This window comes from Camelus dromedarius, chromosome 8 (genome assembly GCF_036321535.1).
Source record: "Camelus dromedarius isolate mCamDro1 chromosome 8, mCamDro1.pat, whole genome shotgun sequence".
Classification (NCBI taxonomy): Eukaryota; Metazoa; Chordata; class Mammalia; order Artiodactyla; family Camelidae; genus Camelus; species Camelus dromedarius.
Genome location: NC_087443.1, coordinates 19,441,498 through 19,469,354, shown reverse-complemented (window position 1 = coordinate 19,469,354; position 27,857 = coordinate 19,441,498). Strand labels below are relative to the sequence as shown.

Genomic DNA, 27,857 nt, shown 5'->3' with positions numbered 1-27,857 from the left:
CAACACTACCGCTGAGCCATACCCTCCCCCCCTGGGAAGGCATCACCTTTAAAACAAGGAATAAGAATTTTCTACAAAGGAAAAAGAATCTACAGATAAAACTAATAAAACTAAGAGGAGGATTAAATCACCAACTGATAAAATATATTAACAAACAATTAGGAAATGTCATTTTTACAGGCATTAATCACAATAGCAGTAAAATCTATAGGTATTTTTGAACAAGTTTAACAAAAGATGTGTCTGCAGAATGTTATTACTATGTTATTTGACTTTTCATTTTCAAATACACTTAAAATAGAGATTAGGATAATTAATGCTCACCTCTTATAAGGACTTAGTAATTGTTACTGTTTTACCATATTTCCTTCATCCATACAGGCTTTTAAAAATCTCTAACAAATAAGGATTTTTTTCCTTCAAACATGACTACAATGCTGTTATTACACCCAACAAAATTAATACTAGTAAACAAAATAAATAGTAACTCCATAATACTATCCAATAACCAGTTCATGCATAGTTAACCCCAGTTATTTAAGAAATATCTTTTACACTTGACTTATTCAAATCAGGATCCAAAGTCCACACTTTGCCTTTGGTTGATACACCTTTTAAGTATCTTTAATCTATAAAACTTAACCTTCCTTTAGTTACGCCATTTGTTTGTTGAAGAAATGGATCCTTTGTCCCGTAGAATTTCCCATGTTCTAGTTTGCAGATTGTACCCTTGTGATGTTGTTTAACATGTTTCTCCATCTCTTCTATTTTTCCTAAATTAATGGTGCTTGAATAGATTCAAGTTTAAATGTTTTGCTGAGAAGGTTTCACAGGTGGCGCTTTGCACATCTGTTGCATCACATCAGAGCCGTGTGAGGTCTGCCTGTCCCTCTTTCAGTGACGCTAAGATTCTGTGGGCTCATGTGGTGTCTCCCTGATTCATCCGGTATAATGGTCCCCCAAGAACTTTTCGCCTAGAGGCTTTAGCTTTCTGCTATTTGAATGCCAATTTGTCTAACCCTTTGCTTGATCCCATAACTTTTTTTAAAGACTTTTTTTTTTTCTTTGATGGGGGGAGGTAATTAGGGATTTATTTATTTAGTTAATTATTTATTTCTTTTAATGGAGGCACTGGGGATTGAGCCCAGGACCTCGTGCATGCTAAGCACACATTCTACCACTGAGCTATACCCTCCCCTCGCCCTCTATGCCATACCTTTTAAATACTGCCTTTTGAGTTTAATTTATTAGGTATGTGCAGGAAACTGGCTGCTTTGGGGTGTGAAGTCTGGTGTGTAAGGGAGATAAGTGAATAAACTGGATACAACTACAAATAAAAAAGATGTGTATGAACTCATCGCTAAAAGTGTAAAACTTCATAGAAAGATACAAAAGACCCACATAAATGGAGAGTTTTATCATGTTTGAATAGGCTCTTCAAGATCATAAATGCAGCAATTCACACTAAAATAATTGGTCACTTCCATGCAATTCTAATTTAAATCCCAACAAGATTTTTTCATAGAAACTGAAGAGCTGATCTTAAAATTCCAGTGGAAAAAAAGAGCCAAGAAAAGCCACGTCCCTGGTGAAGATGGAGATGATGGAGTTTCTACTTCACACAGCAAGAACTATCCTAATGGTACAGAGATTATATACTGTTTCAATTCATATATATGAAGAATCATACACATATACATAAGCATGTATGTGTGTATGTATGTACACACACATATGTGTGCATGTGTAAAACTACCTGTCTGACAGAGGTAAAAGTATAAATCAATGGGGAAGGAATAAATAAATTGTGCTGGGTCAATCAGCTATCCATATAGAAAAAGATAAAATTAGACTCTTAACACACATCACCCACAAAAACAAATTCCACACAGATTGAAGACCTAAATATAAAAAAAAAACACTTATAGATGAAAATATAGATGATCTTTATGGCACTGGGGAGAGGGAATGAGTTGATGAACATAACACAATACATTCATACCATAAATGAAAAGACTGCTAACTGAATACGTCTGTGATAAAATATACGTAACACAAAGTAAAAACACAAACCACTGAGACAAAATTTGTAACATTCAGATAAAAGATTAGTATCTAAAATACATATGTAAGATCCTAAAATCAGTAAGAAAAGGCTAATAGAAATGAACAAATGATATAAAAAGGCAATTCACAGGAAAGGAACATAAATGATCTCTTAACAAAGTGAAAAGATGCTCAAACTTATTAGTGATCAGATAAACAAAAATAAGCAATGAGATACAATTTCACTAGCTATCCACTCTTTTAAAATGTTTTTTTAAATGTTTTTTTTAATGTGCAAATGTCTTTTCAATATAATAACAAGCATTGGCAAGGGTATAGCTCTCATAAACTTACTGGGAGAGTAAATCAGTACGTTTATGGAGAGCAATTTGTCAGTTCCTAGAGAGGCTAAAAGTGTAACCTCACATCTAGACGTCTACTGTAGAAAAGCCCTCACCTGTGTGCACAAGGTAATAGGAATAATGCTGTTGACAGCATCATTCTTGGTAACAGCAAAAAAAAAAAAAAAAAGTAAACCCTTGGCTTCATTTTAACTGCTGTGTAATATTCCATTGTAATCTGATTCCCAGCAGTGAAAATGAACAAATAAGAATTATGCATTACCAACATGGAACAAATCTCAAAAGCATAGTGTATGAAAAGTAAGTTGCAGCAAATATGTGTAGTATGACACTATTCCGTTTATTTTAAAAATTTTCTAAACAATATTCTATTTAGTGTATGAATATATACATATACAGCCAATGAAAAAAAATATGCCTGAGATTAATATCTGTCAACTTTAGATTAATATATATCAGCTTTGGGTATCCAGTTACCTCTGGGGAGAGAGGAAGTGAAAAAGAAATGAGATGGTTAATTCTTTTTTGTCACATTAATTTCTTTAAGGAAAAAGATCTGAAACAAATTTTACATAATCTGGATACTTGCTATGTCTGGGCAAGAGAGACACGGATGAGATATCATTTATTTCTGCCTTCACAAAAGAGAATAACCTTAAAGGTAGTTCATTGAAAACTAGTAAGAATTTGCTCAGAAACAGGGGGAAATGCAGAGGGAGAAAGCATCACACGAATAAAGATTTATCCTCAGGAGTAAGAAACTTGAGGGAACAGGGGGGCTGAAATCTCAGAGGAGAAACTGATGAGCAGTAAAGCTGGAAGTTACTGGAAGGGATGGGGGTGAGGGAGGAGAAGCAGCTGGAAAACCCTATGGAAAACACGACCTTCCCACCTTGACATCAGTCGTCAGTCACGCTTCCTGTTCCCAACTGGTTATCAACAGGAGGGAGCCTCGTTTTTAATGCAAATAAGTCGTTTCTAAAATGTGACTATTTTAAAAGTACAACTAATGAAAAGATTTTAACCCACTTGGCCCTCTTAGTAAAATCAGAATAAGCTCTTTACAGCTTCCTCTTTTCTTCTGATATCTTATTACAAACTCTGTATTATGACACAAACTCATTTTACACGGAGTACAGTTTTGCATTCTGATTTCTTAAACAATAAAACGTGCTGTCCCACGATTTTCTCCCTCTGTGGGGGCCATTCCATGCCCTCCTGGTGTCCCCCAGTGCGGACAGGGGCACAGATTTCCACCCCTGGGTGCCGTCCGGGGCTGCGTTCCGGGCCACGGTACCTGCAGCGCGTCCTGGACTCTAGCACCGCTTTACAAAGGTGTTTTCCCGATTTCACAGGTTTTTTCAACGGCGCTTTGTTTATTCTGATGACTGGTTACGATCCACTGCAAATCAAAAGGAGGCAAGGTGTGAATGTGAAAGAACCAGGAAGGAACAAAGGGCAGAGAGAGAAAAGGTGCTTCAAATTTAAAGTAAAACTTTATTTTGTGAGATAAACCAGAAAGTCTCCTGAGAGCAAGGGAAACCTGAGGCGTCTCTTCCTCTTTCAGGATGATCTTTTCTGGGCTTTAGCACACACCTACGCAGGGTGTTTGCATCCACACAAGACTCCTGCCCCCGGAGGTTTTAGCCTCCGGGGAAAACAACTGAATCGCCACAGTAGAAAATGTCCAACTCCCCCCCGCCCCCACCCCGCTGCCACCAGGCAGGAGAATTCAACAAATGCCTAGTTTTTCTAATGGGCATCGCTATCCTCTAATTTTCAGTTTGGGACAGGTAAGGTCAGGGTTACCTGAGAACCTGGTCCACGGTCTCTCCAGGGTTTTCGCCTCCCGCTGCCAAGTGCAGAAGTCCCTGTGGGCTGGAGGGTCTTGTCTACCCTAATTGCCTTGGAAAAGCAGAAAGTCAGTTTGTAGAATTCCTTGTGGAATACTTCCAAGGCTGAGGGCACCCAATTCGTGGTGGAGAAGGAAATAATAAATGGTGGTGGCCCGTATTCAGAAACACCATTCCTCACTCCAAGGTCCAAGCTAAGGTGCCGCTCTTTCTCTCTCTCCAAAGAAGCAGAAAATTATAACCAGCAACACTGCCATGGACAGTGCCAAGGCTAGCGAGACACATTGGTCCAATTTTTTTCTGTCTTAAATTCAGGGACCATCCAAAGCAATAATCAAAATTGGAGCTGGATTCCAGCCTTTTTTTCCGATCTGAAATCCACAACACAGGGAAGGGGAAATGCGCAGAACGAAAGGTTTGGGACAAGACTGCTAGATTGAACATGCCAGGCAGCAGAGGTCAGAGAAGGACGAAGAGCTTCTCCTGTTAGAAGGACTGATCTTATTTACCCTTCACCCTCACTGCATCATTCTTTAGTCACTTCCATAATTTTATTCCCATTTTTAGTGAGAAATATTTTCCATCATAGTCTGAGTTTAGTCACCCTATATTCATTAAACAATCATTCCCCATAATGTCCTTTAAATATTTCCTCTTCTCTTCACTCTCTCCTCTCCCTCCAGTACTCCCATTACACATACACAGGTGCACTTAATGGTGTATCACGTTTCTCTTTGGCTCTGCGCATTTTTCTTCATTCTTTTTTCCTCTTTGGATAGCATGATCTCTATCCATCTATCTGCAGATTGGCTGAATCTGTCTTCTGCCAGTTCAAGCCTACTGCTGAGCCCATCTAGTGAATTTTCACTTTGTTACTTCCTATACTTTCTAACTCCTTGAACTTAGTCCCTACAACTTGGAGCTGGAGAGGATGAGAAATGCTGGCAGCACACCCCTCCCAGTGAGATACCGTATCCTTTGATTGGGAATTGAGGGAAGAAGCCCCGTTTCCTTGGCTAATCCCACCTGGATAATGGGAGTCTGTCATCCCACTGAGATGGGGAGGAAGAAGGGGAGGAATACGTTGTGGCTCAGGAGTCCCAAATTTTTGCTGTTCTTACGCAGACTTAGTAGACTTTTTTGACTATCTCTTCATTTACAGTAGGTCCTTAGGACTATCCAGAAATATTAAATTTTCAGGAGTGGGGAGGGTGGTTTGTCTTCTAGAATTTTGTCCAGTTTTTAGCTATTTTCCTGACTGCACATCTGCAGGGTCCTTTATCCAGCCATTCTGGAAGTGGAAGTCTTAAAGATGTTTTAATGTTGGAAAACTTAATTGTGAACTTTATAACACTAAGAGAGAGATTAAAGGAGAAAAACTACACAATTAAATCAATAGATGCAGAAAAAGCACTGAATAAAACTCAGCACTGGATTCAGGACTGGGAAGAGCACTTCCTTAACCTGATAAAGGTCATCTGCCAGGAGACAACAGCAACTGCGTATATAATAGTAAAACTTTAGACGTTTATCTTCAGTGTCAGGAGTAAGGCAAAGAAGCCAACTGTCATTTACATTCATTATCATATTGGAACTATATAAAGTGTAAGTATTGGAATGGAGAAAATACAATTGTCATTATTTGCAGCCGACATGATTGTTACATAAGGGCAATTTTATACTTATTGGAATTGATACAAAAGTCCAGCAAGGTTGCTAAATACAAGACTAATGTGTAAATTCCAACGGTACTCCTATAAACTAGAAAATGTGATTTTAAAGGAACTGTCACTTACTATAGCAACCAAAACTGTAGGATAACTGGGAATAAATGTAAGATGTGCATGATCTTATAAAATAGAAGTGAAAGACACATGGAATTATGTCTTTATAATAAATGCATATTATAAATGGGGTGATGTGCCCTGTTCATAGATGAGAAACTGAGTATCATAAACGATCCTCCCCAACTAACCCGTACAATCAGTCATTACCGTTTCAAAAACAACAAAATCTAAATGTGACAAGCTGATCCCATAACTTACATGGAATAAAATTCAATAACTAAGGCATTTTGGGAAGATGAGAGGAATCATTCTAATATACATGATTGCCAATTTAAAGCTACAATGATTACAACAGTGGGTTATTGGCAAAGTTAAGTGGACCAATTTAACACAGTACAGAGCCCAGAAACATCCCTATAATTACATGGAAATTGGATATAATGATACAGGAAGGCTTACCAATCAAGAGGGAAAGGATGCAATATTTTTTTTTAAAGAGGCTAGAAAAAGTTAACTATCCGTACGGAGTTTACAAAAGAACTTAGCAGAATTTTATCATGACTTGGTTAGAAGAGGGTTCTTCAGTAAGGAAATAAAACAAAACATGAAAAGACTGAATCTGACTACATTTAAATTAAAATCTACTGTATGAAGAACAACATCATAAACAAAGTTCAATGTTCTGATTCTCATTTTCATGTAAAAGTAAGAAGGTCCACAACAAAACCAAAAATGTATAAAATAGCTGGGAATAAACCTAACAGGAAATGTGCACAACGCTCATGAAGAAAGTTATTAAAATTCCAATCTAAGAATATAAAATAAGAATCTAATAAGATGTGGCCTAACAAGATAATGGGGAAAACCACATTAATTAAAAGAAGTCTATTACCCTCAAATTAATGTATAAACTAACGCAATCCCAATCAAAGGGGCAACACAATTTTAGCGGAACTTAATTTAATTTAATTAATTTCTGGAAACAGAAAATGCACGAGAATAAGGCATGAAGAAGGTGGGGGGAAAGGCAGGGGAACTTGCCTACAGATAGCAAAACATACTACAAAGTCAATGACAGTGACGCATGCGGTCGGCAGAATAGAATCTTGGTCCGTCATCCAGAAACAGACAAGTTAGCGTGTGATAACTTGGCAATCCAAACGGGTGGAGAAAAGACTGAACTATTCAGCGATACTAGGAACAACTGCCTTTTCTTTTTTGTTCGGAAGGCAGGGGGTAACCCTAAGAGAGAAAATAACCAATTTAAAAGTAAGCAAATATGACATGAACAGGTAACCTGTAACAGAGGATCTACAAATGGCCAAAAAAACACAGAGATGTTTGGTTTTATAAATAATCAGGGAAATTCAAATTAAAACAAGGTTGTTTTCAACCACAGTATTGGTTAGGAGAGGGGGAAAAGAAATCACCAGAGCCTGATACTGCCTACTGTTGGCAAGAGTGTGGAGACGGAGTCCGCTTAGGGAGTGTGAACTGAAGGAAGCAGTTTCACTATGTCTGTTAAAATAAAAAATCTACATAATTTCAAGTCCAGCAGTTCCACTGAAGATGGAGTTATACTTTACAGGAATGAAAAGATGTCTTGCATAAAACATTACATGAAAAGTTAGTTGCAAAATAATAAGGATGATAATCATCCCATTTATGTAAATCACATACGTAAAACAAAACCAGCTGCTGTAACAGAAGAGACTCCGAAAGACAGTGGTTTAAACAAGTCAGGAATTTATTTAGCTCTTCAGTAACAGGTGAAAGGAAAGCAGTTTAAGACAGGAAGGGGCCAACCTCTCCGTCCTCACCACATGACTTCTGTCCACCTCATGTCACTGCTGAAGCTCCCACTGGTCTCTCTGCCAGCAAAAGGGGGAGTAGGGAGAGGCAGCTACACCCAACTCCTTATTTAAGGGCCAATTTAGACATTCTTTTTGCATCCCATTGCCTGGCCATGTGGCCACAGTTAACTATAAGGGAGGCTGGGAAGTAGAGTCTTTAGCTGAGCAGCCACGTGTCCAGGTGAAATTCAGGACTCTTACCAGTGTAAAGGAAGAAGGGGAAACAGACATTCCAGCAGCAGTCTCTGCCACGTGTACTTGCAAATGCAATGAAAATAGCCCAGAAAAATACACACCGAATACAGTACTTATCTCTGGAACAGGAACAAGAGAGGTGGGGAGGCAGAGTATTGCTTGGAATTTTATTTACAACAGTGATGGTGTATTCATGTATTAACTCAGGAATTTTAAAAATTTCATAAAATTGTTAAATCCTTTATTGTAGCTTGATACCAACATAACATGTTAAATACATTAAATCTACCTACATTGTACAAAGCTTTTAAAGTTCTCAAAGTTAGGTTCTATCTAAATGAGTAAGTTACTCTGCGTTGTTAAAACCATTACACTGAGAGCATGTTCCTCTAAGTCTCTCCACCCAGAGGCCAGACAATGTTTACAGACACCAGCACTGAGACACAGGCGAGGCAGTGCCTACCCAAGGTCACAGCATGCTGGTGGCAGAGCGAGAACCACCTTGCCTTGAATGCATTGTTAACTTTTGACCTTATTTTCTATTTGATGTGAAGATTACAACTTCCCTAGCTCAGTAAAGTCTAGATTTCAGACAATAGAGCTTTCATGCCCAAGGACTTCACACTTGGAAACTGCATCAGGACCTCAGCCTGAGAACAAGAGGGATGCAATTTTCTTATAGGCTAATGATTACAAAAGTAAAAATAAAAAAAGAGCTCCCCCTCCCAAAAAAGATATGAGTTTTGACTCCCTTCTGGGCCAAGTGGTCAAGTTTAGGAGGTACTGACCTGTTCAAAGGTCTTTTCTATTATTTCTAGATAATGATGGCAGAATGAGGAAAGTAATAGAATCTTGCTCCTTGAATGACGAATCACTCTAAAAACAGAATAAAATGAACAAGCCAGAATCCAAAAAAAGCAGCAGAAAATCCTGGTGGGAATTATGAGTCTGTAACATCTCCTGTCTAAGGGGAGGGACTCATGGCCAAGCTATTCAACAAAGTCTCGGAACAGAAAAGTAAAACCCAAGTCCTCCGTCCAAAGGCTGCACGCTGACAGCAGAGGCTCTCCCTGACCCCCAAGCCCACACCCTTTCTCTCTGGGTGGCAGGAAAAAGCACACAGGAGATCTGGACCCAGCTGCCCACTTAACAGCACGAGCAAGATGTAAACAAATGGCATGGGAGCAAGGCAGGCCTAACACAGAAAAATCAGAAAGAGGGAAGAGAACAGGCCAGAGGAAACAAATCCAAGAAACAAACCAAATGCACTGCTGACAGCTCCGGGAGACACTTTGGGAATCCAATGACTTTAAGAAAACAAGACTTCAGCGCTGAGATGATAAAACGCCAATGAGCAGGAAAGAAACACAAGCCCAAGAAAACAGACTAAGGATGAAAACAACAGCATCCCCGGACTCTCAGACACAGGACAGACGCAGCTGAAACCAAACCTCTGAGACAGGAAAGTCATGGTGAGTGCAAACGGAAAAGAGACAGGAAGACGGCTGAGCAGGAGGACAGTGATGCCCGATGGAAAGTGATCAGAATCCTTCGAAAGGCAAACAAGGACTAAAATGAAATGAAAATGTTCAAAGTTCCCTGCACAGCGTGCAAGCAGGGAGAGGGGCTGGAATGGTGCTTCATGGTAATGGTGGTAATGACGGTATATCTGGGTGTGGTCTCGAGCGACAGTTGTGGGCATGTGTGTGTGTTGGGGGGCTTATTTCTACTTACTTTTGGTTCTGCTTGAATTTTTTTTTTTTAAGATAACACATTTCATTTTCCTAAAACCAACAGTCACTGTGGGGGAGAAAAAGGTTCCTGCCCTTTGCTTAAAAAAAAGCTATTGTAAACTGAGGAAACTACAACTTTCTGCAAATGCACGTCTCATCATTTATTACCAAGCTATTTCATGCTTTACTAGTAAAAATACCTTCTAATTTAACAGTACGTTAAAAGGAAGGTCATTTAAAGGCAACTAATATGATTCAAAAGGTAACAAACCTAATCTCTTTTTGGGTGGCAAATGATAAATTTTAACATTTAAAAGCTAGGTACCAAAAACAATGTGTTATCAAATACTGATGAACCGATTTATTGAACATGTCTAACCAAATATAAGACATGTTTAGCACCGATAAAAATTCTTGAGGGTTCTGGTGTATAAGCTTCTAAATGAGTAGTAGTGTGTTCCCTGACAGCATCTTCGCAGTTAAAGAACAAATCTGTTCCAAGGATTAACAGTTAGGTCCCTGATTTTGTAATTCATTTTGGGGGAAAAAAAAAATCAACCCAGGTATTTTTAAAACTTTAAAGTTTCAGAGAAGAATTTCTTCTTCCTTAAAGTTTTAATTGTGAGGTAGCTATCATTCAAAGTAAGCATCAAATGCAGCTAACTTCCATCGACAAAACATATGATTATTAATCATGAGATTAATAATCAGAAATTTTCACTAGAAAAAGTCAATCAAAAGTTCAGAAAGTAATGTTGATCAACAGTATTCTGGCTTGAGTTTCCAAATTCCTTCGCCACCCGGAGTTCTATGAAAAGTGCACAGATTTCTCAACAGTTCTCGAAAGACACAAGACTGTGACGCTGATAATTTGGATTCGAACTCTTGCAGTATCTCCCGAGTGCTGGCCTGGCCATCGACTTGGGCCTGAAAGGCAATGAAGTTTCTCATTTCTACCAGCAGGTCATCGTGTTCTGCGCTGGAGGGCGGCGGGGCGGCAGCCTCTGGAAGGGGCACACCTTCACTTTCTAAGCGCTCTGGCAAAATCAGGTGATTTCGAGCTCTCATTTTAGCCAACAGTGAGGATGAAGTCAGGGCCCCGGATGAAGACTCTGCATCTTCCATTTTTCCACTAAAATGCTCAGAAACATGGTTTTTTCCATCTTTTTTCATCATGCCATCCTGGAGGAAGAAGACCAATGCATGGAGATATTTAATGTCCAGCCTCTGCTCCCATTTATTTCCCCAAAGGCTCCGAGGGTCATAAAGTGACACCCGTGCCCAGGGCGCTGCGGCTGATGGGGAAAGAACAAGACCCCGTCTAACACAAAGGTCTAAATCTACCCGCTCCTAGAGAACACTTCCTAAGGAAAACAGAAAACCCCAAAACTACACTATTTGTTTCATCACCACCCTGAGTGGTGAGACCAGAGGGAGGGCTGGGTGGGTGGGGGCCGGGCTTCCCGAGAAGGCTTCTAGTCTAGGAAAATGCCCGCCGGGGGCACGGGTTCTGTGGGCTTTTCCGGTTCTTCCGCCCACATTTTCCCAGACCTGGGCCCTGGGGGATAAGGAACACTGTTGTAGCTGCACTTCTTTCCCTTCACTTTTTTTATTTTTTAATATTTGCTGAACCCTGCTCTATTTTTTTTTTTTTTTTTTGGAAAGGGGAGGTAATTAGGTTTGTTTATTTAGTTATTATTATTTTTACTGGAGGTACCAGGGATTGAACCTAGGACCTCCTGCATGCTAAGCATGCACTCTGCCACTTGAGCTATACCCTCCCCCTTCCCTTCACTTTTAAATCTTTTTTTTTACTACTTGACACCTCATGTGAGTTTCCTTAGAACAGCCACACAGCTCTGACTTCCCTTCACATTCCGACTGCTAAAGAACGGAACGTGGGAAGTCACAGCAGGCTCTCTGTTCCTGAGTGTGCTCGCGTTCATCTCAGACGGGAATCTGAACTTGGGAGTTCTCAAATTTTATAATTAACATGACCCTTAACTGGAAAAAAAAAAAACCAGACTATTAAACGAGAAGAGTAAGGTCTAGTATTTACTCTCAGGGAAGCACTCAAGGTGAACACTCGGGGCTTACAGGGCAGGGGGAGACCAGCACACAGCCCCGGCAGCCAGTAGATTACAAACGACACCCACGGCAGTTTCTGGTGCCCAGCATCATGTTTCAGTCGTACACATACGAACATGTGTTCCTTTTCAGATTCTTTTTCATTATCGGTTACTACAAGATATTAAATAAAGTTCCCTGTGTGATACAGTAGAAACTTGTTTATCTATTATATTCATAGTAGTTAGTATCTGCCAATCAAAAAAAATGTAAACAGTGAAATTATAATAGACTGGAAGTTCTTAGTTTGTGAAAATTCAGCAAACTGCACACTTAGGACACATACACTTTGTGATTATGTATTATCAATACAAAATTTTTAACTAAAAAAAAAAAGAAAAACCACTCAAGGCAGTTTTTTCAACCTTGATCCTTTGGAGCTAGGACTTCACCTGCGGGTGGGGCTGGCTGTATGCGCAGCAACTCACACATCACCTATCCTTGTATCAACTTTTGGAGGGCAAAAGAGAGATCCTACTGTAGATCTTGGGTTAAAGACTTTGTCTTTTCTAGGAGGTTGGCTGGCCCTTTCAAGTTCAAATGAAAGTGCTCCATGAATCAGAGCACACAAGACAAACACCAGATGTCATTATGCCAGCGCTTTGCTTCACCTGCGGGATTGGGGGAACTTCTCATGGCGGTTCAATGAAGTCTCACAAGGGGAAAGCAGACAGGCCATCATGTTACCTGGCATTTCTCCTTCGGAGATGCTGAAGGAGGCTGCTGCACAGAGAAGCTGGAATTCCTTTTCTGACCAAATCGGCTCCTAAATGAGGAAAAGAATCACAGAGGATAAAATGTTTACTTCGTGACTTAGAGATGAGAATGCCCTGTCCACCACGAAACGCTTCGTGGACGAATTCCCCTCTGCACGGTTACTCTTTCACAGCCGTGCGTGACGCTTCTGCTCTGTCCCCTAGACGCCTGTTTCCCCAAGGGAAGCCACTACTGCTTCTCAAGTAAGGACCACTAAGATCCTTGGTCAACACATGATGGAAACCACCCACAAGTTCTAGGCAGGAAAACTACTCTGAAAGAGCGCACTGAACGGCACAGGAATTACTGGTTGCTGAAACGTGACTCATCATATTAAAGTTTAATCCTCATTCAGTATCTCTTACTATTTTTAATGATATCTCTTCAGCCAAACAGATCATTTCTCCCTTCCCTGAAAAACCAGCTTCGGAAAGGAGGAACTGAAAGCCAAGATGGTAAGAGTGTAAGTGCACTTCCCCACGCCACGCAAATCGGGCTGACCCAGTCCCTCCCTGAGAGATGTTCTACCCCGGCAGATGAACAGGAGGAGGTGTCCACCTGCCCTGACCTCATTCCCAGCCTGGGCAAGCATGGCGGGGCCGCAACCTCTTACTTTCTTCCTGCTGGTGCACCGGCCACGCCCCTTTGGCCGGTCCAAGTGGGAACACCGGACGCCGCTCCCAGACACCGCTGCCGGGAGAGCCTCAGCGCTTTGAGGGCATCCTGGGCCACGCGGTTGGCCTCCGCCTCCACCAGCACGTAGTCCGGATTGGCTCCGTCCATGATGGCATCATGCTTCATGACACTATGCACGCCGACTGCGAGAGCAAGAGAGACAGCGAACGTGTTATTTTGGTATTTCGTACACCATCAAGTGCTTCTTCTGTACAGTCTGGGGCACCGCCGGTGGAGACAAACTAGTGGATGTTTTTGGCTGCTATTTCCCTGGGACCTCCGGGACCTCAGAACCTTCAGATGCTGCAGCGCCTCACCTGCATCCCTGCTGGACGCAGGAGGGACCATCGACTGTCCCCGCTATGTAATAACTGAAGCATAACATTTTCATTACCGCACTGCAACACCGCCTCCTCCCTGCTATCTGGACAATAATAAAACCTTCTACTAATACATTCTTTATTGAAGGGGGAAAATATAAGAATATGAACCCAAATTAGAGAATTTCTAAAAAGTAATGATCACGAAAACACTACATATCAGAAGAATCTGAAGCATTTATCAGTGGAAAATTCAGAACCTTAAATACTTAACAGCAATAAAAAGGAAAGAATAAAAATAAATGAACTAAGTTCCAAATGAAATAGTTTTATAAAAATTAAGACCAAAAAGCTCAGCAAAACACAACAACAAAAACGAAAGCAACAAGGAAGATAGTAATGAAGATAAAAGCAAAAATTAATGATACAGAGAACAACCACGGATCTAACTAATAAATCAAAATCCTGGTTTACTGGGGGGGGGAGGGGATCACAAAATAAACTACTAGCTTAACCTGATCAAGGAAAAAGGGAGAAAAATATACAAAATTAGAAATGACAAGGGGGAAGGTATCGTGAAACAGAAGCCAATTTTTTAAAAAATTGTTACAAGAGTGATTTCTGTGCCTCCATGTAAAGGAATTTGAAAATGAGACAAAATAGCTCACTTCTTAGGAAACAGACCAGGAACTGCAGAAAAAATAGTTAGCAATGGAGATGCCACACGTACATAAACCTGCCTTCCTGAACAGAGGCCCACTCAGCGATCTCTGGTGACTTGAGGCCGTCACACTGGGAAGACGGTGACTGGTGAGGCCTGAACGAGATGACAGTCTCAGGGATGACTTAGCTCCCCAGGACCACCTGTCCCCAGGGCCCTGAGCAACTGTGGAGTCTGCACCTCTAATTTCTCTCCCTAGATATTAGCCGTCAGCTTTCCTACTCCCAGGGTGCCTGCCTCTGGCCATGCCCCTGACTCTCTCCCCCAGGATCTGTCACTCTAATCTCCTGTAACCACAGGAAAATCAGATAAACACAGCATGCAGAGACATCTCCTACGAATGTTCCGATGGTACAAATCTATTTTAAGCCCTGCAACCCTCCTGGATGTGCTTAGTAAGTCAAGCACTTTTGTTCTCCCAAGGTTCAAAGACCCCTAGGTGTTCAGGAAAGACAGGTGAATATAATTTTCAATAATGTCAATATGTTTCAAATCTGGGTTTTAGAAGAAGAAATCCTTTTTGAGTTGAGAGCCCCATTCCGCACCCACACGTGATCTTCTTCCTAGCACACCTGTGGCAAACTCAGCAAGAGGAGTACCTGATTTTTTGAAAAGCTTTTCCAGAACATAATCGTCACTGCTGCGTTCCTGGGTCTCACTCTCGTTTTCAGCGTCTTGCCTCTGGTACTGCCTCTTCTTCACAAGGTGTGGGATTCGGGTTCCCTCGAACTTGGCATCTCTGCCACGTCTGGAGTTCTTAGGCTTTTGCTTCGGCCTCGGATGTTTCTCCAGGGTCTCTTCTTCTGCCACACGATGCTTCGTTTTTGACTTGTGCTTGTGAAAATTATTTTCTGTTTGCTCATTCTCCCAAAGAGGTTCTGTCGGAGCCTGGCAGCTTTCTCTTTTATCAGAAAGACCCTCCCTCTCATCGATGCTGTCCTCACCAGGCGCCCTGCATGCTTTGCTGACTCTTGGAGAATCTGAACCTTCCCCATTTCCACTCGTCCCTGCTGACTCCTGTGGTCTGGACGCCACATCCAGCTCTCCTCCAAGCCTCTCCCCGCCGGCGGGACTGCGAGGTGTCTCGGGGCCATCACTCGGAGGACCACCTTGATTAGAAATGACTGTATTTGCTTCAGCGCCTGGAGCTGCAGATTTCTCTTCAGAGGACGCGGCATCATTTGCAGATGTGTTAGAATCAGGAAACGTTTTGCCCATCGGGACGTTAGGGTCTGTTCCAAAGGCCGGTGGAAATTTTCTTTTCAAATGGCGTTTGGGTGTCTGAACATCTGAACCAGTTCCTGTGAAGGGGGAAACCATGCGGATGTTACGCTGCGTAACTCTCACGTCATTCATTACTCGAAGTTAAATTATTTTCTGTAATACCTGCAAATATAGCGCTCGTTTCAGTGCTCTGGGATGTATCGGGACTAGTCAGAGTAAACAGCTCATAAAGGTCATTGGACTTGAAAAACCGTCTTTGCTTTGGGTCTTTTAGGACTCGATTTGTCAAAAACTGCTTGAAGATTTGTCTAAAAAGATAAAAATTAAACCAGTATGAAACAATGTTTAGCTGTACCTCAAAATTCTAATTATAAAACAATATAAGAGACATAATTAACTGTAGCTGTACAAATATCTAAATAATCCCCCAAACTTTTAGCCTCAGAAAATTACAATTCAGGAAGAACATAAAACATCAGGTGGTCTCCTATGTTTTACAGAATTTAAATTAGAAATAACGCCTTATTATTATTTACACCCAGTGAGATTTTTCAACTTCCAAGATTCATCACATTTCAAGAAACACCTTTTCACACGCGTTCATCCTTTGACGCCGCCTCTCTGAGCTGGAGGGGGTGGGCCTCCCTGCCTCCTGGCCCCAGGCTCCCCCTGCCCTGTCCTACTCAGGATCCTTCTGTGACGGGAATCAGGAAACTGTCTGATGGGCTTTGCCAAGTTTTCACCTGGGCCCTTCTCACCCAGCTTCCACCTGCTGGTCCACACTCCACGCCGAAGCTCCACACCACCGTCACTCTGGCCCAGATACACCCACAAAGGAGTCCTGCCTTCTCCCAGGTGATTACTCTTCAGGCTGAAGTGTGCATCTGAGAGGAAGCTCTCCCTCACAGGACTCAACTCGGCTCCAGGCCTCTCATGACAAGGCGCCTGAAGAACACGAACCGGGAGTGGCCCTGCGCACGGTGGGAAGCGGGGGGCCTCCCTGCAGGGGCTGGGGAGAAGGTGGCACTATCCCTACGCTACCAGGGAAGTTTCCCTGCCGAACCCCCCGGTCCCTGTGCAGTGAGATGGGGCCAGAAGCAGGTGTCCTGGTCAACCTCTAAGCGGCATCGGCGCCAAAGCCCGCCAGCCCCGCCCTGATCACACCGCGTGGGGGGGGGTGTAAGCCGCAGTGCGTGCGAACTTCACCTCGGTCACCTCTTCTCACTTCTGTGAAAGAAGACGGCGCACGGCAGTAGGCAGGAACATTTCTTTCAAACAACAGTTAACATAAAGTTTACACATATAGGTTTAATAAGATAGAAAAACAATCAGGTTCAAACACGTTTTTTAAAAAACACACAATAAGCCATCTAAGCTTATTTTAATGAAAAAAATACAAAAAACAAAACAAAATAAACACACACACACACACATATCGTGTAAATTATAGCAACTACTGCTCTAAGATGGAAAGACATCTTAGAGGACTAGTTTAAAACTCCCCTGCAGCAGACGCTGGGGGCGTCCCGCACACACGCGGCCAGGGGAGCGGCCCCGGGGTGGGGAGCGGCCGTGCGCACTGACCGGTGGTAAATCTTTTCCTCGATGGTGCCCGCGGTCAGCAGCCTGTACACCGTCACCTGCTTCTTCTGGCCAATCCTCCACGCGCGCTCCCGGGCCTGCGGCAGAGAGACACGTCTCAACGAGGGCCCTTCTCTGCGACAAGCGCTGACTAACAGCTGGTGGCTTCCCTCCACTCCCGAAGTTAGAAGTGTGGCTAATGAGGCTAGAAAGACCTAAGGCTTACTGAGGAGATAAACAGGCAGGTGGCAGAGACAGACCGGGCCGGCTCTACCTGAAACACAAGGTGCGTCCGTCCCCACCCACATTCTCTCTTTATCCAGGTCTAGTGTGGGCGCTATGGACAAACTGGGAAGACCCTTCCTGTCTGTGACACTTCAGGGTGTCCCCCTCTAAGCTGAAGACAAGGCACAGCCAAGATGTGAGCTAGACACTGAGGCCAGCCAGCATGGCACCAAAGAACACTGCTGAGTGACACAGTATGCCACTGACACACTCCTTTAAATACATAAATAAATAAACAGACCTGCGTGTCTGTACTTGGGTTCCAGTCAGGATCATAGATGATGACTCTGTTTGCCCCCGTCAGGTTGACTCCTAGGCCACCCACCCGAGTGGTCAGGAGAAACACAAATATGGACGTGTCCTAGAGGTAAGATGCACAACACTCAGTATGCACATCTGACACCAGTCACAGCTCCTCCCCGCTGCCCTGCCACACTCTACACATGGACACTGGGTCCCAATATGAGCAAAGGGCTATGCCCTAGAGACCTCTGGTCAGTCAAGATCCCACCTTGCAGCTCCCACTTTTAATATCCATCATATTAGCAATATTTAAAAGCTGGGTTTTCAAGAAGGAATACACATTCTTTGTTTAAGCACATACACACCCCAAATAATCCAGAAGTGCACCGAGTTAAAAGCACCCACTGCCCAATCCCAGATGTAGGTGCTGTGGGCGCAGCCCTCTCCTCCCTCGCCGTCCGCACCTGGGGGCGCTATGTGACTTTACCGCTACGTTCACTTGTTACCTCGTTGTATCTTGCAATCAGTGGCTGCCTTGAAGCTATCGCAGTGGTACCATCCATCTTGAGGTAGGAATACTTTCGGGCTCTAAGGAATACTTCAAGTATGTCCAGCATCTGTATGGGAGAGGCGGTGGGGGATAAGAGCTTCAAAATCAAATGCACACCTGCAGTGAGTTCTCCACCTGTGTGTGAACACTCACACCCTCCCCAATAGGCTGGAATTAAAAGGGGTTTCTTGGTTCAAGGCAGATAAATATAACCACTACAAAAGAATTTTTGGTATTTCCATACTGTTCATTCCTGCAAGTTTTGTAAACAGCAGGGCATTTATCTGAGTCCAGACCCAAACTCATCAGCGCCCCAGAATCACATGGTAAATAAGCCTTTTTAAAAAAGCCAACTTCTGGGCACAAATTCTAGAGAAAGATCCAATCCCCAAAGAGATGTGCAGGCTGCCACCTCAGTACCAGTGGGTGGCTTTGCCTTTGGAATCGTTATTTTAGATTAAATCGCATTTTTTGAATTAATGGTTGTAAGTACAAAGAATTGGCATGGTTCCACATGAAGTTTGTACACGCACCTGTCTTGACTGAGAAAAGAGCAATACTCGCTGGCCCTGCTTGTGCCATATTTTCAGCAAGGACTCAACAACTATCATTTTCCCAGAACGTTTCCAGTAGCCAAACTGATCTTCCTCCAGGTCCTCATCTGGAACACCTTTCACATTCTTGGGGCCTCCAGAAAAGAGGTCAGGGTGGTTGCAGATTTTTCTTAGGGCCACAAGTCCAGAGAAAATCTATGGTATAAAAGAATTACGTGCACTCAGATTACTCCATGTAAAATAATATTCACTCGGGAAGGAAAGGAAGGAGGCTGTTTGAAATGCAACACAGATTAAAAAGTAATTCTTCATCAGCTTCTTAGTTTCCTCCCAAATCACAGCATGTTAGGAGCTGGAAGAAACCAACCTTACACATCCTCTTTTTTCCTGATAGGGTAAGTTCTCTAAGACAAAAAAAACCCCGTCGGACCAAACATGTCTACCACCGTCATATTCAATGGCTAACAACTTATTTTCCCTCTAAGAAAAAAGGTACGCAGTTCACAGTATATAAAAAACTGACTCATCTCTCAAATATAAATAAAAAATGTCATGCCCGTCTAATACTTGGAGAAATCTGTCATGTAACTTAGCGAATGCATTTAAATACTGCACTCCTAAGGACCTCAGTGAAAGTTCCATAGCTTAATATATGAGTCAGGGGTTGAAGTTCCATTTACCTTTACATTAGTGTATCAGGAAACATACACGGATGGGAAAATGCACAGGAAATACATGGATGGGAAGGATATGCAGGATGGTTCACGCAGCAGGAGAGGAGACCCAGACTGACAGCCCGCCCGCCCGCCCGCCCGTCCCAGCAAGAGGGCATCTTTCACAGCTTTCTGCATGTGACTCAGATCACACTCACCAGTATAGAAGCTCAAACGGGAAAAAGGTAAACCATAAAGCAAGCCAAAAATCAGAGTACGGTAGTTTTAAACTAGTGAACAGTTAAATAAGCAATGAAAGATCTGAACAAAGCAGCAACAGTGCCAGCGCTCGCCTGCCCCCTCCAGATCTGTGCTGCCCAGGACGGCAGGCGCCGGCCACACGTGGCTGCCAAGACAGGAAGCGTGGCTAGTTCCAAATGAGAGGTGCTCCCAATGTAAAATGCCCAATTTTGAAGACAGTATAAAAAAGAATAAAATATCTCTGTAATTTTAAAATTTTAATTATATATTAAAATGATACTTTAGACATATCAGGTTAAATAAAATATATTACCAAAACTGAGTTCACCTGTTTTTCTTTTTTTCTTTTTTTTTCTTTTTATCTTTTCTACTGTGATGACTAGAACATTCACAATTACACGTGTGGCTTGTGATAGGCCACCTGAGGCTTCACAACTTGGAGGCACATGAAGATAAGTTAAGGGGAGATACAGGAGAGAGGAATAAATGTGAATGACTTAAAAGTCTCCTACAGATGCCATGCTAGATGAAATAAATTGTGAGAGATGGTTAAAAGAACAGTAATCTGGAAGAAAAATCAGGTGATGCTGCAGAACACAGGCAGCCTCGCCACCCACATTCATCTCCCTCTGCCTCCACGTAAAAAAGCAGCAGAGTGCATTTCAGAGCATCCCTGCTACTCAGCTACACTCCCGACAAGGACAGACCAAGGACTAAGGGAGCCTTGCATGTCACATAAAGTACAGTTCACACTTTAAGGTACTGAAGCACAAAGAAGCTCAAGTGTTTACATGAACTTACTGCACGTGCTTAATGAACAGACATTTACCCACAGCTATGGCTGAGTATAGCCCGTAACTAAAATGTTACTACTTATTAAACAGAAACGTGTAATAATAGTTCTTCCTCTGTGCACCTGCTAACCCCAGCAGTCGGGGGCTGCCCCCTACACTCTGGACAGGATCAGCAGTCCCTGTCGGACTCCCCACGCCGATCCCGCTGTCCATTGCGTTCTCCCACTAGACCACACGGTGCTGGGTTCAAGCCTAACACTGCTGCGGTACAGATAAAAAGGGAGCGTGCTCAAATGAAACTGTGGGTCCTCACACTCCTGGAAGGGCTTCAAATAGAGGGAAGGTTCACACCCAGGTGTTTTCAAGAGGGTAATAACAGCGAATCCATGACTAGGGCTCGTTTCCTCCCCTACCCACCCCTCACTTCCCTTGGACCACAAGTCATTTCTCCAGCTTCCATTCTTCAGCTGACCTGCAACTCTCCATTGAGAATTCTGTAAACTTCTTTGGAATCGATGAAACTTTGGTAGACTTTATGTTGCTCATCTGTGAGTCGGCAAAATAAGACCTAGCGGGAGAATAAAAACAGAATTGAAAAGAAAAATTTAACAGAACAAAATAATTAAAATATCAACAAAATTTCTAATCAAAAAAGCACAGTGTACACAATTTAAACAACGTAACTCTTATTAAAAACAGAAAAAAAAACAAACAAAAAAACCAGTACTGCATCTCAGAGTTGAACAAAGAACAGTTCGCCCCTCTCCACAGCCCCCTCCATTTCTGTCACCCATCCACCTTTTGGTCCCCATGCCACTTGGTCCCCACCCCTCTATTCCACCCGTCCCCAAAGACTGGCTTTCTGGTCACAGGAAAGTTTGAGACCAGGTGCACAGCGTTTCCTCCATCCTAGCCTTCAAGTGCCCAGACCACCTCAGCTCCCAAGCCCCTCACCTCAACTTGACTTCAGCACACCTGACCAGGGACCTTACCCTTGCCTGGCTTGCCCTCTTTCCTGGAGTTCTAAGCCAAACACAAGTTTACCAGACTCGGCTCTGACAACAACCCCAATCCTGCGAGCCCAACTGTGCCCACCACCCCATGCCATCACCCTCCCTGACTTCAGCCTCTCAGCCCACCTCTTTGTTCCAAGACCACTGCCACCACCTCACGGCCTGACTGCGCCTTGGCTAGTCATAAATCCATGGGATTTTCCTTCAGCTACCCCTCTGCCACCCACTGATCTGCCCTGTAAACTTCCAAACGAAGAACAACTCAACTGCCTGCCTTCCCTCCTCCTTTCTGTAAGTGCTGGGCACTGCCGGAGCCCATCCCACCTGGGCAGCGTGCTCCACTGCCAGCCCCTGGTCACTAGGGGAGTCCTAGGCAGGACCCCTACTCAGCCCGTCCTCACATCCCGATGGCTATGACGAGCTCCTCTCTCCCCAAGCCACCCACCCACCACCCACATGTGCCTCAGCTTCCACTTAACATCATCAAACAGATACAAAACAAGAGAAACAGAACCTGAAGCCATCAGTCACAGTTCCCCAATCGTCACTCCCTAAAAGGTAGCTACTTCCTCATCTGCTTCACCTTGTGGTTTTGCCTTCATCTCAGGCGCAGAGGTCCCTGCATGGGATCCAGGACAGCCCTCCCATCTTTGTACCAGATCTGAAACCCACCCACATCCCTCAGGGCAGTGCTCCACGCCTTACACTCCGGGAGGCTGAGGGGAAAACTCCCTGAAAGAATGTGTATGATCACCACCTCCACTTCCTCCCCTCCCAGCCATTCCTGATCCGGCACAAGCCTGGAGGGCGCTTCCTCGGACACCAGTGAACCTGCCGTGGACGGCTTCACCAATGCCCTCCTAGCCGCCAGACACACGCGCTCCAATGGCCTCACGATTCCACCTCCCCTAACCCACCTCCTGCTGCCCTGCCTCGGTCTCCTGTCTTCCCAGCCAGCTCCTCCTCTTCTCTCCTCTCCCCAGTGTGCAGTTCCCCTGGGCTGTGTGTCTCTTCTCATTCTACACAGACTCCTTCAGCCAGCCCATCCCTACGCCTGACTTTAACATCTTCCTGGCTCCAAGGTCACGGCTATGCGACAGCCTAGAACTCTCCCCAGGGCTCTGGGCCCACAGGTAACTGCCTTTCGGGTAAGCAGGTGCTCCATGGGCACGTCCAGTACATCCAGCCTGAGCTCACCAGCTGTCTCCTCTGCATCCTCATCCTCATGAAGCCTCTGTGCAGCAGAGCCATCCGGCATCTAATCCGGAAACCTGGGCGTCCTGGGCCTGTCAGCCCCCTCCTGCCAGCCCGGCCAGCTCCTCTCCCCTCCTGAGGACTCCATCGGACTGGCCGACTCAGCCCTTGGCCTCCAGTTTTTCTCCCCTCCGATGCTTTCATACACTGCCTGGATAATCTTTCTAAACTATGAACCTGAGTGTTTATAGTCTTAATTTCTTACATTCACATTTCAATCCTTTATATACAACGGCAAGAGAAAAATCCTTCCTTTCAATCACAAAGTTAACTGAATAAACGAATCAATTCACCAAACTGTTCATTTGTCTATCGTCTGCATATCACTTTCTCCAGGTTACACGGCATTTTCAGATGGGTAAGACAGAGCCCCAACCTCAGGGAGTCCCCGTGTAGCAGGGACTCCCGTGCAGAGCCCTGTGGGATCTTAGCATCTCTCTGTGTGTTTGCTGGGGGATAGAAATCCCAGCTGTGGGGGGGGACATTACATGTAAATACAAAGCCAAGTGGCAAGTGTTTAGAAAACATAAAGAGATTTGTCTTGGCTACTTCGTGGAACCCAAGGAGACATTCTGGGATTCCACAATGAAAATAAATTGGTACAAATCAGCTAAATCAGTATTCCTGGAGGGGACAGGGACACGGAAGGTATGTTGGTAGGTGGATGAGGAGCCTTGGAAAAACTAATCCGGTCCACAGCAACTGGCTGATGTGGAAGTGAGACAGCTCAGGGCACTGTGGCCTGAGTACCTGGCAGGAAACGGAGCTCAGTAAGGGGATGCTAAGGTCAAGGGCTGAACGTGGAGATGAGTTCTGGGGAGAGGGAAGAGGCAGGGACAAAAGCAGCCTTGATGACAGAGCTCCAAGATCTTTTATCATTTCAACAAAATCTACGATGCACTTTCTTTTAGATGCTGAACAGAAGGTGTAGTCATCTACTAAGATGATAGGGCACTAGGATGGAATTTAAAAGGATGATCCTTTTAAAACCTGAGTCAGGTGACATCACTGCTTTGTGTTTGGTAGCTCCCCATGGACTGCCTCCCCCATCAAGAGTAAAACCCAGAGTCCCCACCATGACCAGCAGGCCCCTGTGATCTGGCCTCTGGCCAGCAACCTGGCTTCTCCCTCTAACTGCCCTCCTCAGGGCTCCTGCCCTCCAGCCACACTGGCTTCCCTGCTGGGCCCTGAGTGTACCAGCACCCTGCCACATTCCAACCAACTGGAATGCTCTTCTGCCAAACCCCCATGACTCACTCCTTCACCTTCTTCAGGCATCTGCTCAAAGGTCAGGTTATCACTCTTCTCTGACCACCCCTTCGGAAAAGCCTGCCTCCCCAAATCCTGGCCCTTGGCACCGCCCTAAACCCCCTGCTTGTTTTTAATCCACATTTATCACCACTTGCCATCTGATATTTCTGTATGACTCTGTCCCCACAAGAATGAACGTGAGCTCCCTGGCAACAAACGGGTGCGTGCTCGCTGCTATCTCCCAGGTATGGGGTTGGTGCCTAATACAAGCTGTAGCATGAACTGGGGACTTGCAGGCACACACAGATGTAGACCAGCCCGCCCCACAGCGCCAGCAACCACACCCTTGGCCTCACCAACCCTGCGTGTGAACAGGAGAGTGAATGGACAGGCACACCTGTGCCTCAGGCTTGCTCGGTCGCCCTTGGATTTACAGACCTGTTCATTTTTATCTGGCAATGAAAGGCTCATTTTGACGTCCGACTTCATCCTCCTCAGCAGGTACGGATTTATGGTATCGCGTAGGACACACGCACACTTATAAGCAGTTTTAACCTTTAATAAGAGAAATGGGGAAACAATTACTACACATTTGAGGAGTACATTTATTCCTACCTCTCGACTGATTCTGATGCTTTAAATTTTTTTTTTAAAAGAATGACCAATGGTTGTACAGAATTGTTGGACGTGGTTGGAAAATGGTTGGTAAAAATTAGCATTAAGTTCTAGGTACTCCCAGGAGGTGATAGCTTTTATAATAATATCATTAGTGAAAATAAAAACTTTTTATGAACCAAAATGTACAAAAGAACAACCAGTAATTCTGTGCCCTGTTCCACCTCTATTTAATTACTATTATTTAGTTAAACTCGAAAGCAGAGTTGTTCGGTTCTCGACCACCCTTTAGGGAAAAAACTGCTTTCAAACAAATCTCAGCTTATAATCTTGTACTCTCCAAAGCTAAAAGGAACTGCTACTCCACAAGACTGGAGATCAAACGCTAACCCGGGGGAAACGCCGTCGCAATGGGAACACCAGATAATAAGTAGAGATTACTGCCCACTGGAGACTCGGAGAGCGAGCTCAAGAAAGCCCTATGATCCCAGAAACGAAAGGTCACTCCAGCCTAAGATGGAGCATATGGGTCCGTAATGGTACATAGCCGCACGAGATGGGTATTAACTGTACGCAGGAAAACAAAGACCCACAGCGCAGGAAACCACTCCCTCAGCAAGTCACTTAAAGGCAAACAAAGAATTCACTAAATTATTGATACTTTAAAAAAAAAATCTAAACAGGCTTAACAACCTAGTAAATTACTACTTAATGGAATAAGAAAATTTCCAAGCAATGCTTAAATTTGAGCAAGTTAGCTGCAAAGTGAATAAGAAAAAGAGATCAACCATACAGAAATTCGTGCCAATAAGATTAACGTGGTAAAAAAATAAAACATTTTAAAAGATCCTAAGAACACCTAACTCAAGTCAATACACACATACGTGCATGCATGTGTGTAAACCTTGTATGCATAAATATTAAAACAGTTTTACTCAGACCAGCAGGAAAACAGCAAAGAAGCTCCACTAATCAACAACTTGTAATTAACAAGAACCCTGTAAATGTATCATTCAGACCTTGATAAAAATTACCTTTACAATGATCAGGTATATTTTATGGTTTGCAATGCAGAGATGATTAAATTTCAGAATTAAACAAGACACTGCAGTCCTACCAAGGGAGCAAGTACATTGTTTAAAATCTTCCTAAAAATACATACCGTGTGTTAAGGAAACACTGCTCGCATGCTGGCGTCTACCCCCAGTTCTCTCCTCCAGAAGAACGAGGGAGCTGTGGTGGCGCTGGAAAACCAGGGCTGGGCTGCTCAGTGGCCTGGCAGCCCGCTCCCGCTCTCTCCTGCCTGCCCACCCTTCTGGAGAGTTCTTTCCCCCTCCCCTGCTCCTGGCCCATTTGCGGTGAACTCGCCAGGGTCGGAGCTCAGGCTGGGGATGGGTCTGTTTTTCACACCTAGCTCTCCCCAGAAGAAGATCTGAAGCTCTAGACTGGGGCGGGGACGTGAGAACAGGGAAGACCAAGAGACCCTGTTTTAGTCTTGACATCAGGCCACATTCTCCAGCCCAGCTTTCCTGGGGCTCCTGTGCTTCCGGCAATAGAGATGACTCTGTGGTCAACTCTTGACTGTCTCTTGTGTCGGTGTCTCTGTGAGTAAAAGCAGGTGGTGGGGCTCCAGCTGTGTTTCTCCATCACTCCCACCTCCCCAGTGCCACGGAAAGTGGACATTATGCTGAGCACGCCCCCACTTCCTTCCTGCTCCTGACAAAGCAGAGTGGTAACTACTCCCCAGTCCTGCCTCTTCCAGAGCTGAGTGACCTTAGGCAAGTCGCCAGAATGCTGAGTCTCAATGCCCTTGAGCACAAAACGAGAAGGTTCAACCAGATGTCTGCTCGGGTTCTTTTCAGATCTAAACTCCCCTGCACGAGCTTAACACACAAATCCAAGAAGCGGCCCATGTTTTTGGCAGTTACTGTTCCTGCCCCTTTTAGGTCCTGATCCTCCCTTGCCCAGGAAGCCTGTCTGGCCTCCCACAAGCTCTGACACTGGCACCATCCCTCATCACAGTCCTCACTACCCTGCACCCTGATCATCTGTTTCCTTACCACCTCCCCTCCGCGCACTCTTCCCTGGGCTGGGAATACTGTTTGAGGGCAGGTTCTGACTGTCAGCCATCTCCCATCATTTCAGCCCCAGCCTGACACAATAAATATCTGCTGACAGGCTACCTTCTGGAGACTCGGTCATTTTTGGTGACTATAGATGTCAACAAAAAAGAGCAAATAAAAACCACACCTCTGACCCAAGGACTTTACAGTCTAAAAAGGAAAAAAGATTAAGCGCACAAACTCCTGAAACAGGGACTTCGGGGAAGAAACAGACCATATTTACATGGTCTCAAAGTATCTCCCCATCGATGACTTACTCATTATAAAGGAGAAGCAACTTCAAAGAGTTTAGAAATCTGGCAAACACCACCTTACCCAAAGTATCAGACCACCGGGCTAAACTGACAGCGTGTGCCTCCAGAGACAAAGCACCGAGGAAGACGTCACTTCTGGGACAGACGTCAAAGACACGTAGCCGGAATCGAACCACGAAGAACGGAAGACAAACCCAAGGCAAGGCACATTCTACAAAATAACAGGCCTGCAGTCTTCACAAGTGTCAAGGTCATGAAGGCAAAAGGAAGATTAGAGGGATGGCTTCAGACGAAAGGAGACTAAAGAGACACGGAAATGACAGGAACAACTTGCCCAACGTGAACGGCACACAGAGCGGATAACAGAATTACATCAAGGTTACATTTCCCCCGATTTTGATGTTTATTCTATGGTTATGTAAGACAATGTCCCTATTCTGAGAAAATACACACTGAAGGACTTGGAGGAAAGGGGCAATGGGTCTGCAACTTGCTCTCAGATGATTCAGAAAAATAAAAAAGTATAAATTTGTGTAAATAAGAGACAGGTAGGGGAGAGGGAAGGAAGGAAAGATAAAGCGAATGTGGTAAAATTTAGCAAAATGCTAACAATTAGTCAATGCGAGCGAAGAGTACACAGGAGTTCTTCTTACAATTCTTGCAACTTTCCATTAAATCTGAAATTACTCTAAAATAAAAAGTTAAAAAAAAAACCCACAGGATAAATGAAAGGCAATAGGGATTCAGTCAAGAAAGAGAGCTCTTATAAAATTT

General features: G+C 43.9%; 1 protein-coding gene across 2 annotated transcripts in view; it reads right to left on the bottom strand.

Annotated features, from left to right (window-relative positions):
• Positions 1-7,777: 7,777 nt before the first annotated feature.
• ERCC6 (ERCC excision repair 6, chromatin remodeling factor) overlaps positions 7,778-27,857 on the bottom strand; it is a 70,179-nt gene continuing 50,099 nt past the window's right edge. Inside the window, exons 11-21 of one of the 2 annotated variants that reach the window (XM_031460970.2) lie at positions 24,530-24,646; positions 21,046-21,141; positions 18,845-19,060; positions 18,268-18,378; positions 17,760-17,879; positions 17,237-17,331; positions 15,815-15,960; positions 15,028-15,729; positions 13,326-13,530; positions 12,644-12,722; positions 7,778-11,011 (exon numbers count right to left, since the gene is read on the bottom strand). In XM_031460970.2, coding sequence (XP_031316830.1) covers positions 10,589-11,011; positions 12,644-12,722; positions 13,326-13,530; positions 15,028-15,729; positions 15,815-15,960; positions 17,237-17,331; positions 17,760-17,879; positions 18,268-18,378; positions 18,845-19,060; positions 21,046-21,141; positions 24,530-24,646 — 2,310 coding nt within the window. In that variant the 3' untranslated portion in view covers positions 7,778-10,588. The remainder of the gene's footprint in view (positions 11,012-12,643; positions 12,723-13,325; positions 13,531-15,027; positions 15,730-15,814; positions 15,961-17,236; positions 17,332-17,759; positions 17,880-18,267; positions 18,379-18,844; positions 19,061-21,045; positions 21,142-24,529; positions 24,647-27,857) is intronic. The other variant, XM_064487940.1, reaches the window with a different exon arrangement.